Here is a 16,922-nt window from a genome sequence, read left to right on the forward strand (position 1 = left end):
CTTTACACACTGACTTTTGATTGCGGATTACTCCGTTTATCTGATTAAAGTATAAGACTCACGGCAAGTGTGACCGTTCGACAGGATATGTTTGCTCCCCTTGGACACCTGATTCCACCTCTGGTATATCCAGGGATCCGTGTTTGTCCAACTCTTAATTTGTATATCTCATAGGAGTTATGAGATTGATCACTGTTCATTATCTTCACATTTTCATTAAAAAGTATGTGACCTATCCGTTTTGAAACACAATTCTAGCATAATATGTCATTCAAAAATAATATTAAACTGAGATGAGACTTAGTTGTTATACAGGTCTAGATAATGAACTTTTTAAAATCAAGATTATTTGATTTCGTTCCTTCAGCTTTACCATCAGTACGTCAGGGGTATGTTCAGACGAGTAGTGCATGTATACAGCTATCGTTGCAAGCCACGCCTATAGTCTCCGTTTACACTAAGTCAAATGCTGTGGCCGCATTATTAAAATAATCCTCGATTTCTTGAATATTTATGTTTATTAGTCAACCGATCGGTGAGCTTCTATGATTTTTTTTTTTTTTTTTTTTTTGGTGGAAAGAAAATAATTAAGATTTTATTGTGTGTTCGTGGCGGAATGATCGAGGATTGCCGATTGAGAACAAACTGGATACTTTTTCGCTGTTTTAACTAATGGACGCTTCTTTGTTGATTTCACCGGTATAATAAATTTACCATATAATATACGTAACCACGTCGCTCTCACCGTCCGACCAACTCTCTCTGATTTCAACACATTCACTTTACCCCAAATTTCCTCATCAAGTTTGAGAATGCAATTAAGTTTATTAACACAGAATTTACATGCATAACCACTGCTGTTAATGCGAATTTCAGTTAACAAATACTTATGAACTTTACTTGCTTCTGTAAAAAGGGATCTGTAGTCTTTTTCGTCCCTTATTACTTGTAAACAAACACTGCATGTCTTAGTTGTGGGCGCAGCCATTAAGATATCGGAAATATGTTATTGTGGATGTGATTGGTCAAAGAATTATTGTGTCATTTCATAAATATTCATGAAAATTGAGAATTTCACTGATCATGCAGCCACGGTTTGAGGTAGGGTAGGTAGATGTACTATCGGACTCAGTAACCGTGGCTAGCGACGACGGTATAAATATATAGCGTGTTGTCGTTTTACAATACTAGTACATTGTATGCCATGGTAATTACGATAATGTGAAAGAATGACAATACTATTTCAGATACCGGAGAACAACATATGAAGCGGATTGGGTAAGAATTGTTTTTTAACTGTTACAGTATCGATGGCAGGGGTGTAGGGCTTGTCACATAAGCAATATAATAGAATCATCTTAATTCTACGATTTGCTGAAGTATTATATGCTGCATACATATAATGAAAATTAAGAAAATTGATAATGACCTACAATAACAAAGAAGGACATTCACTTATTGTACAAAGTTTCTTTGGTAAAATGTTAACATCATTACACAATTTAATGAAAACCAATATGTTTTTGCGAAACACTGATGCCCCCTGTATTACAGCAAAGCTTGATAACGGCCAAGGTTAAAGTTTATCAAAAGTAGGTCAATCCCTAGGGTCAAGGTAAAAGTAATACATATGTGGAATATGAAAGTCCTATCACCACCTATTCAAAAGTTATGGTGAAGATTACAGTTTTTGTAGATAAACAGCCCAAAAAATATATGCTCACAAATCTCCAATTACAGGGACATAAAATAATTGTGCATTTTCCTCTGACATAGGAGCAAGGAATTTATATAAGAGATGTTTGTAAAACATATATGCCCCCATGCTGCAAAATTGAAAATGGTTATGCACATGCATAATTTGATTGATAGTAGTATCACCAATTGGAAATATTGAGCAGACAATATCTTCCAATGTCAGGAATGGATTGACCAAGTGACCTAAAAAATCAATAGGGGTCATTTACTCTTTATGCTGTAACAGTGTACCAGCTTTGGTGTCAATCAAGCAAATAATTCTTAAAATATAGGAGACAATATATTCCTAAGTCCAGCTTGACCTTTGACCATATGATCTCAAGATCAATAGGAGTAATCTTCTCCTGAAGATATACCAGTGCACCGAGTTTGATGTCCGTCAAGCAAAGGTTTCTCAAGATGTTGAGTGGACAGTATATTCCTATGTCCAGTTTGACCCTTGACCTTTGACCATGTGACGTCAAAATTTATAGGGGTCATCTTCTCCTAAAGATGTACTGGTGTACCGAGTTTGATGTCTGTCAAGCAAAGGATTCTCAAGATATTGAGCGGACAGCATATTCCTATGTTCAGTTTGACCTTTGACCATGTAACTTCAAAATAAATGGGGGCCATCTTCTCCTGACGATGTACCAGTGTACCAAGTTTGATGTCTGTCAAGCAAAGGGTTATCTAGACATTGAGTGGTCAGTATATTCCTATGTCCAGTTTGAACCTTGACCTTTGAGCATGTGACTTCAAAATCAATAGGGGTCATCTACTCCTTGGGATGTACGAAGTTTTATGTCTGTGAAGCAAAGAGTTCTCAAGATATTGAGCGGACAATGTCTTCCTATGTCCAGAGTAGATTGACCCTTGACCTTTTGACCTAAAAAAAACAATAGGAGTCCTTTTCTTCTCATAACTAACCCACAAATCAAATATCATTACGATCAAGTGACAATCACTTGATCGTAATGATATTTCATTAAGATATTGAGTGGACAACATGTGGTTTACCGACCGACCGACCTACAGGTGCAAACCAATATACCTCTCTTCTTCGAAAGGGGGGAGGGCTTAATTATATAAATACACCTCTGGTGTGTCCAGGGGTCCGTGTTTGCCCAACTATCCATTTTGTATAGCTTATAGGAGTTATGAGATTGATAACTGTCCGATATATTCACCTTTCATAAATAAGATATAAGAATATACTTAATGAAAATTCATGTTTCAGTTTCGACAGCGTTATTCATTTCACGTGACGTTGTACAGGTATACATGACGTTTAATACACAATGGCTTTATTCACAGAATTGGCGGACGTGAAAGGAGTGTTGGAAGACCTTCTGCCTAATGCAAAACTGGAGAAATAAAACATGGATAAATACCTCCATCATGTATTGTCCGATATTTAGGAAATAATCTCTAGTTATGCACGTGCGGACGATTCTACTCACTTTTCAGTTATGACTATACTACTGCGCAAGTGCCCATATATCTAACGTGCTTTCTCAACCTCTATATGGTATGATATAGAAGTCCTTAGAAGAATTTACTCTAGAGATCTAATTGTATGTTTTCAAACTCGTATAAAAAGTGGTAAATGAATAGTAACGTGAACCATGAAAACTTCATTTATTGTGGTTGCCCTTGCCGTTATTGATTTTACATATGCATCTATCATCCTCACTTTGTCTTGTTATTCTTCATCATTTGAATATATTAGCTGTCGCTCCTTCAGGCGCGAAGAGTTCAGTTTTCAATTGGAAAAGTTTCCCACTAGTTATTCGTTACTGAAACTTGCACATGTTAGACTTGTTAGGCTAAGAATTAGTTAGTTCGCTATATTCCGCCCAGTCAACCCACTTTAAATGGACAATATACATGTATCAATATCATACTTGAACACATCTATAGTGTATCTAAAGCAAAAAAATAATAATGCAATAAATCTTTTAGATATGTAATATGTATCTTGTGTTAAATTCATAATACAAAAGATATTAGCAGGGGGATTAATCGCATATGACAACGCATTTGAAGAGGAGACGTGTGGCGAATCTTCAGTAATTATGGAATCGCCTATACCTGACCGTAACCCATTTTCTTTCGGACTTGCACAAACTCATCAAAACATAAAAGGTTCCAAACTCAGAAAAAATGCTAGATTTCTTCTACAATATTCAACTGGTCGCGGTATCTAAGTGGTAGATCAACTTGCCTCTACAGCGGCAGTAACTCGAAAGTGTGCCATTATGAGGTTATATCCGAAAAACCTGTGATTCTTACTTTCAAATGCCGAGCGTTTGGCGAAGGAGTAATCACTACCTATTTTACGTCTTAGGTTTGATGCGGCCATGGCAAGAGTGGGGCTCGAATCCACAACCTTCCGATTACGAAGAGAACGCTCTACCACTTAGATACCGCGACCAGTTGAATATTGTAGAAGAAATCTAGCTTTTATGTTTTGATGAGTTTGTGCAAGTCAGAAAGAAAATGGGTTACGGTCAGGCATAGGCGATTCCATAATTACTGAAGATTCGCCACACGTCTCCTCTTCAAATGCGTTGTATAGAGGCAAATTTTGACTCCCATAGAATAAGAGCATCTATTTTTCATACAAAATAGATGCATTTATTTTACGAGAAATACTCGCATTTAATTCGGGTGCGGGATATTGGGGCCCCAATGAATAAGTACAAATGTGCATCACATCGGGATCGGCCTCCTTTCTGATGCTGACTTCAACCAGAGCAGTAGAAGAAATAATTTGAGAAGTATTTTTTGTGATAGCCAATGTATTATGGCATCTGTTGAAAAAATTTAGTGCGATCGATATTATATAACTAATTATCTATTAATCGCATTACGATTTTTAGAATATTAGGCAATCAATATTTACGGATGGTTGTAGATTGTCTAATTACATGTCATATGTCGGTATGATTGTACCGCATGCACAGTAACGTGGTTTCATGAAATCAACTGACTTTTTATTGTTCAGGTATATTCATCTGTTCAAAAAATACCTAGTTGAGCTGGAACTGGTAATTCATAGATCCGCAGCCATGCATTATTATATTTCTACCTTCCAAAAAATTTATAATTTCGCTTGCTTATTTCTTTTGAAATATTTGGAGGTGAGTGATTTTTATTAAAATAATTTCATGTGTCGCCTGCTTTGATATAGTAGATAACTCCCATGGATCATGTTATCCCACATCCGCCTGTTGAGTCATACTTTGATAATAAAAACAGACTCTCACAGGCAAGACATGCAGAATCTCGGCTTTTCACCATATCAACAGGCGCCTAGATCGCCTTTCATATTGGGGATAGAAAAGGAAGTTTAATAATCTTTATTACTAAACTTTCAACCCCCCCCCCCCCCCCTCCTAAGTTTCCATTGATATAAGGGGGGGATGGAGCTCGTCCTCCACTACATGGATTCAAGTCTTAAATTCAAAGAGTTACATATTTCTTGGTTCTTGTTCACCACTCTATATAAATAATGGTTTTTTTAAATGATGGGGGGGGGGGGGGACTGTATCCAATATAAAAATTGTCATTAATTGCCAATACCCCACCCCCTTCCCAATCTATTTTACGTGCCTGATGTATTGTATCTATTAAAAAGAATTGAAATATGGCAGATTAACTGAATGCTGTTTTTATTTCGAGTGATTGAGATCCCTCCATCTCTAAACACAGCTGGGTTTAAGCATAGAGGATAAGATGAGCGTTGCATCAGAGCTGTGGCTAGACCAATTACAGGAACAGGATCAAAATATGGCATGCCTGATTGTGACATTTGGTCATCACCCTTGGGACAAGCAACAGTTTTCCATACCAAGGGTGCAGTCTGGTGTTTCTGGATGGTCAACAGGTACAAGTTGCATATACAATTGCATATTCATATAAAGTAGTTTCCATCCTGATGATACTAGTGTATTCTTAACTTTAATCATTGTCTAGCAAATTCCAATGTGTCTCAAATTCAAGTACATTGTGCATTGCTCTTGTTGTTGAGATTCTTTGCTGATATTGATATAGTTGAAGTGAGAAAGGGGAGTTGAAAATTATTTTATTTACTGTACATAGCTTTCCTTGAAATCTCATCCTGAGTTAGTTTTGGTGGTTGTTTATATACATGCATGATGTTCGAGTGGGTGCTGCTGGGGTAACATGGTGCTATGGGTTGGAAGATGCATCATGAGCAGTTCAGTCTCGGATGTTTATATTGTCACATTGTCAATGAATCAACAATCTGTTATTGTTTATGTACTCTTCAACAACCCACTGACACAATGTTGGTCATGGGTTTTAATTACAGTTACCATATCATGCATGTGATATATCTGATTTGGCATTATATAGACACAAGTGCAGTGGGGAGCATCCACATATTTTGGTCTCCAAAATTAGGCAATGTATTTGGGGCCCATCATAGCTGTCTTGCTTTTTGAACACCCAAACATCGATTCAGCTCATTTCCTTCAAGATTTGTAATGGGCGTTCTCTTGAATTTATGTTTACTGGTCCCAGTCTAGTTTATATACCATTATCTACATTTTACAAGTTGGAATGGTTGATATATTACCAAATTAGGACAGGGGACTGTAAGGCAAGCTGGCTGTCGAAGCGTTTTTCAATTGATTTGGATTAATTTAGGAGTCTGGTTATTAATTTTTTCAATATATGTTTTTGCTATGTTGATAAATGCATCCCAATGGGTTGCATAAGTAGTCCTAAATCTGGCAACTTTTTTACATCAATGTTGAACAAAGTATAAGGCTAGCTTGGACACTTTTGATCATTACCTGGATGATCTAATTCTTGTCGATAGGTGGAATTCAGGTAGTGCCACTCTGATGAGTTGGATTGCATTGCAAGTTTGAGTGAATTAAGCGTAAGATCGCGGGTTTTTAATTGATGCAGTGAGATTACCATTTGCGTCCATATAACCCAAGATATTATAGTTGATATAGTTTAATTTCAATGGGTAGGAGAAAAGTCCTATTTAAGAAGTCCTTAGTTGGGACCAATCTCCATTGCAAATCATTTAGATCAAGCAGATTGGTTGATTGTGTCTTGTTTGGCGTCCCTCTCGAGAGTTCTGAGGGGGGGGGGGCTTTGAATTTGGGCCTGTGCTCGGCTCTTGCGGCCATTGAGCAATGGGGGTTCTTTGCTGTGACGCGGGACATCAGGTTTTTTGTTTAGATTGTATCCGGGGACCTATCCTATGGCGTTCGCGCCTAATGCCGAACGTTCGGTGATGTAGCTGTTACTGCCTATTTTTGGTGACTAGGGTCTATCGTGGCCGGGGTTCGGGCCTCTGACCTCCCGCATGTGGGACGAGCGCTCTACCTTTAGACCACCATGGCGGTCAGATCAAGCATACATTCCATAGGAGGGGGTATGACCCTATGTGCGGGGTCCGTGAACCACATTATCATAGTAGAAGTCTAGTATCAAAGGATCAGATCATGTGGTTAGTGTTTTTACAGTCTTGAATTTGTCAGGGACACTGCTGGATCAAATGTCTGATCTAGAATGTGGGGCCTTTTTTCTGGGATGTATGTTTCTTCCATTGCCTAAATATTGGATAATCGTGATGTTATGTAGAAGTTGAACATTACCTTTTTCAAGATAGTATCCATAGTGGTGACAGCAGTTATGATATCTTGTCAATATCTTTCATTGGTTAGTGTTTAGTAATAGAGCTAGAATTCTAAGAAGGTATTAGAATTGGGGACACATTTTGTGTTGAAATTTCTATTAAATATTGTCATCTCCGGTGTTCGACACTAAATACAGAGTACGATTCTCAATTTGCAGGAGTCAGTCAACTTCATTCATAGACTATGAAATAAAAATATCTCAGTTGCTAGAAATTGAATAAAACAGGTCTCAGTTCAATTTAAAAACATAGTACATCGTCTGGTTATCTCGCATCTACTGATCTGGGCGACGTGGTAAACCATGTTGTACAGTTGGTAGCTTACTTGTCAAGTTAAAATTGCTTTTATTGGGCAGTCAGAGTTGATGACCATTGGTTTCTAGTAAATGCAAAATGAGGATGATGTGCTTTTTTATCTTGACAAGATCCTTAAAGGTTCATGAAGCCCATATTTTAGATGTTTAGTGTCCTACTGGAGTGTGCCTAAATGCCTATGAAACCCCATGATGAAACGGGGCGATAAAAGTCTAAAATCATGCCTTGTATGGAGTATATTGAAGGTCCATTAACTGTCCAAATATATACGGAAAACTAAGAAAGGATTGTATTTTGTGTGGTTTTGTTTTGTGTTTAATTTGAACCCAATTTTTGGGGTATTGTGGTTTATTAATTGCTACAGCATCAATTTCCATATTGTTTAGTTACTTCTTTCAATCATGCCCTAAATATTGCAGAAACAGGTAATGCTAGAGGATGGTGTATTGATTCAACCGTCTTTGAGCTAGCTTTCCCAGCTTTTTGGTTGAGTAAAGGGAGTTTTGCATGTGGATCTGGTGGCTGAAATACCCTGGTTTGAAATGCTTCAACTACAAGAAAAATGTTTATATCTTGAGGAATAGGAAATTGAATTTTCAATGTGGGTATGATCTTGGAGAGTGGGGCATTCCTCTGCATACATTTTGGTTAATTATTCCAAATGCCAGCAATTGATTAAACCATCAATTCCCCACAAATATGTATGTTTCCTAATACTTCCACTTTCAAAGTGGATGTATTCCAATATGACAAGGCACTGGAGAGATACTGTTGCCAAGTCAACAGTGTAGTAGGTAAGCCCATGCTGCAGGTAAGGATTACGGTGGATGGCGTTTTTTATGACGTGTCCCTCAGCAATATACTGAGAACTGGGTTTTTATGTGTTGAATCCTGGAAAGTGCAGTGTTTCCTTACATTTAAGAAAATTAGGCGAGGTTGGTCGTGGGTCAGTTGATTGGTGGCTCCTCCCCCCTTTGGTGGGATGACTGCAAACAAGGCTAACCTGTTTGCAGCCATGTGGCGTTTGCGCACACCAAGTCAACTGATTCTATAGGTATTGGTGTATTGCCAGTGAATTTGAAACTGTTCTGTGCATTTGAACTGTGACTGAATTTGTGAAACTGTGACTGTTGTCAAATGATTGCTATTATCACAACTCCCAACTGATTCCAGAACTCTAAATCAACTCCCAATTGATCCATATCTATTGTGTTGCCAGTGAATTTGAAACTGTTCTGTGATTTGTGACTGTGATTTGGTGAAACTTGCTGTTGAAAAAATGAGTGCTTTTATCATAATGCATTACATAATTGAGCTAAATATTGGGTTAATTTAACATACTCTAATTAATTAAGTAACCATCCGCGGTTGACCCGGGGTGGTCTTTTCTGAACTTGTTTATTGATGTTACATTTTGTGTTGATGTTGCTTTTGTGTGGATTTGCTCATATAAGTTGTTATTGAATGGCATCCCACAAATTCTTGCTTTATGCCACGGCCAATACTCGCCAAATAAAGTTTAAACTGGTTTTGCTTGTCTTTTTCTCTATATAAATAATGACCGAACGCGTGTTTATTCTAGATTTTATATAACGTGACCACGTTATTTCAAGATTTGGCTAGCCTTCGATACTTCCGGTAAAATATAGCATCTGTTGGGAAGAAACGAAGGGATCAAAAGCAAGATACATCTAATTCTAAGTCCAGTTCCACCATATTGTAGAAATGGGTGTCCTGTATGATTTTAATGCTCGTCCATTAAGTTTTCAGACTTACTGGAAAGGCACAGATACATTGTTGGAAACTAAGAAGATCAAAGGGGTGCATATTTGACAAATTCAACACTACATGGTCAAATCAAAACTTAATACAAGATTTTTAATCATTTAATTCACTTTTTTCAATTTTCTCACACATTAACAGAAATATCATAGAAATCCTTTATTTGAAGTATCACAAAACCAGAGGTTTTTTTTTCCATTTCCAAGCATTCACTGATGGTACACATACATTTATATCTAATAGACACATTCTGAATTAACTCGCATATTGAATCCTCCCGATTGTTAACACGGTCAGTGGTAGCAGCAAATGAAGAATCCTGACAAAATTTAGTTGGTGACATGTCTAGTTTATATACCCTGCAGGGTAGTATAGATTAGAGCTGATGCGTCTTTTTGTTATCCATCTTTTCTCACAGAAAATAATTTATTGGCTTTACCATTACAATTTCCCCCTTTTCCGTGGCGTTTTTTCATAGTTTATTTCAACAAGAACGTAATTCGAATTTTCATTTCATTTACATTTGTAAATATCAAGTATAGCAAAGTCGAAATTTACAATATCTACTACACGGCCTAGCGGAAATTCACAATATCTACTACACGGCCTAGCGGAAATTCACAATATCTACTACACGGCATAGCGGAAATTCACAATATCTACTACACGGCCCGGTGGAAATTCACAAAATCTACTAGACTACACGTCCTAGCGGAAATTGAAACGAATGTAGAAAAATATAGAATTGAAGAATTCCACATTATGCTCGCTTTCTTTCTGTGCATGGATAGTTGGGTTAGTGTAGATTACAATATTTCATTTTCAGACCAAATTATTGAATTCTTGGATCCTTTATCCCCGCGTGTAATTTAAATTGTGTCGCCTTTTCATTAATGTACCGGTATTTAAATGACAAACAAATGACTACCAACAATACCAATAACACGTTAGGTTATGGAACTCACTAAAAACCATGTCAAAGACTTTTAGGCACCTTGGACCGTCCAATACTCGGTATTGAATACTGAATAGTTTTCCGGTGACCATTATTTTGAATAGATGCAGACGATTACCATCGTATTACATCTTCAGCAATTCAATTTTCTGTTTTTCGTTCGCCTCTTCAAAATTTACCAGTGCTTTTTTCAAACTCACTACGAAGGACGCTTTCTTCGGAACATTAGGACTTTTCTGTGTCAAAATGTTTCCTCCAAATATTACACCTAGCGCCACAACATCTCTTCCAAATTTTGTTAGTACTACGGAGCCACTGTCGCCCTCGTCGGAAAATGATTTTGTTGGATCACAGTGCGTTACAAGCACTGCATCGCTAACTCCGAACACATCCAAACTATCGATGTCGCATATGACTCCCTCCGTTTTTCCCGTAGTAGCACCAATTTTGTAAACCTTTCTGCATGAAAGATTGTTCAAACACTTGTCAAATACTTCGATACGCTCGCTCTGGATTTCGAGATGTCGTAATATATCATCACTCAAAACAATAACAGATATATCGGGAATATTTACAGAAAAACTGTCATTTTGATTCTTTGGCCAAATGCATGTTCCAAGCTCCTTTCGAACATCGCCAATGTCTATGAAAGCTTTCGAATTTTCCGATATAACATGACCACCACTTATCGCAGTGCTTCTTGTTGAGCTGGGGGATTTTAAATTTCCAAATATTCCCAACGTTCCATGTGATGTTTTTGATACAAAAAGTTTGTTTCCGGGGGAAACTTGCATCTGTGGTTTTACGAAATCCCAAGGGGTCTTGATAATGCAAGTTTCCACATGTGTAAAGTTTTGTCTTATTTCTTCAAGTGCTTTAGTAAAAGTAGCATCCTCTAGGTATTCCTTTTTATGGTAAATTGATATGGCATTATCAGTTATGATATATGCAATGTCGCTGTTGTTCCTGAACCTTAAAAATACATACATTTGTCAAAATAACTATTTAGCATACCAATGACATTAAATGTAAAAGATGCTTAAGATAAATCTCTTTATATACACAGTACAACAGATCAGGTATATTTTCCATCATTTGAAATATTGTAACCTATATAACTACATGTACTTCATTATGTCTGGTTTACATAACATAGAAAGATAACTGATAAGCACTTTTGTTTTAACGTATATTAATAGGAGATATCAATATTCGTCTTATACTCTTTATCCATTGTGACAAAGTGTCAAGGTCTTCTCCTTCATATTCAACCTATCATAATCTTCGACAACATTCATAATAGATCTGAACTGTTGCTAATTGAAATATATAGTGGTTTCCGAATTTCGTGTCTCTTAAAATGAGAGAGTTCAGAAGGTTATTTCAAAAATATATTTTCATCCCCATTGTGGCATACCCTGCTGGACAACGTGTATAGCTCATGATATTATTTTGTGCAAGGGTTGTGAATGAAGTACATGTATCTCGAGATATACGTTAGAAATCAATGTTTCATTTGTTTATTATGTATTCTTTTTCATATATCATAACCACGGTATGTTATCTACGATGGAAAGCATATCGGCGAAACATATAACAAAGGGGAAAATGATCTATACATGAGTAAAGTTAATAATATAGTAAATACAGGATGTACGTACCTCTCCAGACAATCTTCTGGTAGTGTTGATGAGGCCTTGCTGTGCTCGTTGATATATCTTTTATCGACACGTGATAAGAGACGCCTTATTTCTATAAGATGCTGCTCGGAGTTTTCCATCGCAGTTCCCTTCTCTTTAATCTTTTTCTTTAATTTTGACAGATTTGCTCTCAAACATTCATAACATTTGTCATAGATGGCGGTTTTTTCTTGGTGTAGGAGGATGAGTCTCCTGTGGTCTACTTTTATTCCATCTAAAATCTTTCTCGCTTCCTGAGCGTTGTCGTCGTCCAATACAAAGAAGAGGAAGTCTGAAGGAATGATCTGTAGCAGTTTTCTGCATTCTGACATAAAATCCTGTAATTGTAATTCAGTGAAATGAAAATTGTACTTTATGTAGTAATATGTACAAATATTTATACACTTTAGCTTTATGTATGATGCACTTACCTCGTTCATTAAAGTACGGGTTCTTGTATAAAATATATGTACTCTTTTCGATCTTTCTGTAAAATGTGTTCAAAAAGATTATTATATGTAACTTTGGTTCTTTTGATTGATTGGTTGATTGTCTTAAGTCCCATCGAGACTTTTTCACCAATAATGAGACGTCACCAGCTGTAGGTGAAGTACCATGATAAGACCAATGTCCGTAACAGGCGGGATCTTTAACGTGTCAATGCCTGTCGCGACATGGGACTCTGTTTTTAAGTATGGTTCCACGTAAAATTCAGACAAAATCGAATTTTTGTGATAGGTACATGTTCACAAAATGATTCCAAACTTAGCATACTAGGTCACCGTAACGTGTTTAGCAAGTGTACAAAGCCGATTTGATTTATTTCGCCTTTTTCCAAAATTATGGACAAATATTTATGAACATGGAGAATTCACACTTAGTACAAATAGACACAAAACACTACTTGTAGTCCCTTTGAAATTTAAAACAGCAAAGCGGGTATGAATGTATATCATTATATAACATTAAACAAATGAATTAGTCATTCTCTGAACTAATGGTTTTTTTTTAAAAGTTTCAATATAACATTTTAAAACCTCTCGGAATGTTTCGATTTCGCTTGGGGCGCTGCGTTGTCAAGCACGCGGAATATGGGGATCCAAAACTTTATGCAGTGTAGGACAATATTCTGACAGAGTGTGATCTACTCTTAAGCCTTATCTGAAGAAAACGAACCTATTTACCCTCGGAGAGTGTCAGAAAGACATTGATGCATCTGGCGTCACTGCATACAGACCGTGTGCTCCGACAACGAAGACCGAGCAACATACATGTATCGTATGCCATGTCACCGAGTCGGCACATTTCGGTAACTTCAAATGCAGTTATTTACATATTAAGACAAAATTCGCCATATTCATAATTACAATACAGAATAAATATGATAACGAATGTTGTATATGACATATTGTATGAGACGACTACAGATGTTACCCCTCCCTTGTTTCAAAAAGTACCATGCTTTCATCAGTTATGCTATGATGTGTTCTTTCATTAAATGGTCTGCAATAGTAGCAGGCATCCTCTATATACCCCCAACGCTTCCTGAAATACTATCGAGACCCTTTGATTGATAGACATTCACACTTGGTACTTGTTGGGGTTTTTTTTTTATAAATCTAAAACTTGGTAGAGTGGTATCATAATAAAAACAGAGCATCACTGAAGAGACATTATTTGTCGAAATGCGCATCTGGTGCATCAAAATTGGCACCGTATAAGTTTTACATATAGAAGCACTACATGACCATTCTGATAATGAGGTCAAAGTCAAAATCCCCCGTTATAGGAAAATATTGGTCACTCTAACACCAGACACAAAACCTGATACAGTTGTTGCCCTGACTAGTATCTGAAACTACCTGTCACTGATTAGAATATTTGGAACACCTTCTCAATATCATATATAGGTTTCTTTAAACATTTCCGGTTTTCAAAGTTTTCTCAATCTAATTAAAATCAGATCCTGAGATACGCTCACAATAGCTTCTTAAGCATAGTATTTCGGCGTGGATCTAAGAAGTCTGATTTTAAATAGATTGAAAGTTTTCTATGATGTTTTAGTATTTTTATTCTTTCTAACTATCAATAAATACCAATGTGTAATATGATCCCTAAGCTCTGAAGTATGTACTTTGATTAAAAGTTTTATGATAAAAAATGTTAAAACTATCTCAAAAACCAAAGAAATATATACATGTACATGTAAATCAAAGAGAGAGAGAGAAATAAGTAATTTTCTGGTGTCCTGAAAATTGATGTCTCTATATCTTATTCTATTATAGGTATATGCAGAAACCCAAGGACATACTTAAAGTGGTGACAAGTGGGGAATAGGTCAGCTCAACACAAATCTATCAACGCAAGTGAAAGTACGAAACGAAATTACAGGAAAGCAAAGGAGTCCATAAATTTCATGTTGAACATCAAGGCAGTCGAAAACATTGAATCCGAACAAAATATAAAAAACATTATGAAGAAATAAATGAAAAACTGTCAAATAAACACAAAAGCATTCTTATATAGTGTATATTCAAGTTATTTCAACTGAAAGTTTTCATGTACTTAAATTCGAAAGGGAAACAACTTATGAAAATATTAAACACCAATAGGTTGAACTGTGTAATGACGTTGTGTTGAAATGCGAAAATACATGTATAAAGTGACACATCATAGGATAGTTCAATCTATTTTGTGCAATTTTGGGCTATTCGCCCACCCTTTCTGGATGGAAAAGGTACAAACATGAGTCACAACCCCTCCCTTCCCACCCTTATTTTTATTCTGGATCTGCCCCTGTTTTGTAAATATGTCCGTTACAAATGTGTACTTGTTTTGCCCATTTGTTCCTCTATGTCTTGTTTGGGGTAATTTAAATGTATAATTTAAAAAAAAATCAACCTTCAGAGAACTCTTCCGTGTACATATACACACTACATAGTTAATAGAAGATCTAAACTTACGAGTTGTACATGCACACACTACACAGTTGATAGAAGATCTAAACTTACGAGTTGTACATATACACACTACACAGTTAATAGAAGATCTAAACTTACGAGTTGTACATATACACACTACACAGTTAATAGAAGATCTAAACTTACGAGTTGTACATGTACACATTACACAGTTAATAGAAGATCTAAACTTACGAGTTGTACATGTACACACTACACAGTTAATAGATGATCTAAACTTACGAGTTGTACATGTACACACTACGTAGTTAATAGATGATCTAAACTTACGAGTTGTACATGTACACACTACACAGTTAATAAAAGATCTAAACTTACGAATTGTACATCTACATACTACACAGTTAATAGAAGATCTAAACTTACGAATTGTACATCTACACACTACACAGTTAATAGAAGATCTAAACTTACGAGTTGTACATGTACACACTACACAGTTAATAAAGTATCTAAATTTACGAGTTGTACATGTACACACTACACAGTTAATAGATTATCTAAACTTACGAATTGTACATGTACACACTACACAGTTAATAAAAGATCTAAACTTACGAATTGTACATCTACACACTACACAGTTAATAGAAGATCTAAACTTACGAATTGTACATCTACACACTACACAGTTAATAGAAGATCTAAACTTACGAGTTGTACATGTACACACTACACAGTTAATAGATTATCTACAATTACGAGTTGTACATGTACACACTACACAGTTAATAGAAGATCTAAACTTACGAGTTGTACATGTACACACTACACAGTTAATAGAAGATCTAAACTTACGAGTTGTACATATACACACTACACAGTTAATAGAAGATCTAATAAAACTTACGAGTTGTACATATACACACTACACAGTTAATAAAGTATCTAAACTTACGAGTTGCAACAATTAAAAAAATGTTGCAGATAAGCGATCGTAGTGATGATTTAATTAAGAAGTCATTCTCAATTAACATTACATAAACTAGTATCTACATGGGTTGTGTAAAACACAGTAGCAGTTTTTGTTATCTCAATGCAACCTATAATCAGACTACAACATTGTGCCATAAACATGATAACTGAGTCAACTTATATTTCTTAAAATTACAGAATTCAATTACAACAATCCCATTTCTACATTATTTTCATAAATTTATCTAAAGTCAATATAAACCAACCTTTACACTATAAATGACACAAATGTATGCGGTTTCTGTTCTCGTTCTTATTTTTTCCCCTGAACCATAATACATACATGTATTATACGACTGTAAAAACGTACATCACACCAAAGGGTTTTGTTCCACTCTTACAAAAGATTTATAAGGAAATCAGGTGTTAAAACTTTATATTAAAATTTGAGTCATCTGAGCATGTTTCTGCAATTGTTGGTCAAAGTTTTAAAAATCATAAATGTCAAGATATTTTGTACTAATTGTTTTAAGTTTCATATTACATAATGTAATTAGAGCAAAAATGATTTCAAAATGATTTTTCAAATAGAAGACATTTTCAATGAAATATGTAGGATAAAACATAAAAGTTGATAAATCATCTCTACATTTTTTATCATACGAATTTCATTGAATGTATTTACAATTTCGTTTTTCTGAAGATATACGTTTTAAAAGAGTATGGACATTGATTCCCTGTATACTCGGGACTTTAGTGCCAATCTCTTGTCACTCAAACAAGTTACAACGTACGTCGCTGACCAGCCTCACCAGGTAGAGTTGTTGATAGGTGAATTTCAAAATGTGAAATAATTCTCAACAAAGCATTTT

General features: G+C 35.9%; 1 protein-coding gene across 3 annotated transcripts in view; it reads right to left on the reverse strand.

Moving 5' to 3' along the window:
- Positions 1–9,609: 9,609 nt before the first annotated feature.
- Positions 9,610–16,922, reverse strand: part of LOC130054703 (uncharacterized) — a 33,381-nt gene continuing 26,068 nt past the window's right edge. For all 3 annotated transcript variants that reach the window (XM_056165229.1, XM_056165228.1, XM_056165230.1), the window contains 3 exons: positions 12,586–12,641; positions 12,137–12,492; positions 9,610–11,447 (listed from right to left, as the gene is read on the reverse strand). In XM_056165229.1, the coding sequence (XP_056021204.1) occupies positions 10,601–11,447; positions 12,137–12,492; positions 12,586–12,641 (1,259 nt within the window). In that variant the 3' untranslated portion in view covers positions 9,610–10,600. The remainder of the gene's footprint in view (positions 11,448–12,136; positions 12,493–12,585; positions 12,642–16,922) is intronic.

This window comes from Ostrea edulis, chromosome 5 (assembly GCF_947568905.1).
Source record: "Ostrea edulis chromosome 5, xbOstEdul1.1, whole genome shotgun sequence".
Lineage (NCBI taxonomy): Eukaryota > Metazoa > Mollusca > Bivalvia > Ostreida > Ostreidae > Ostrea > Ostrea edulis.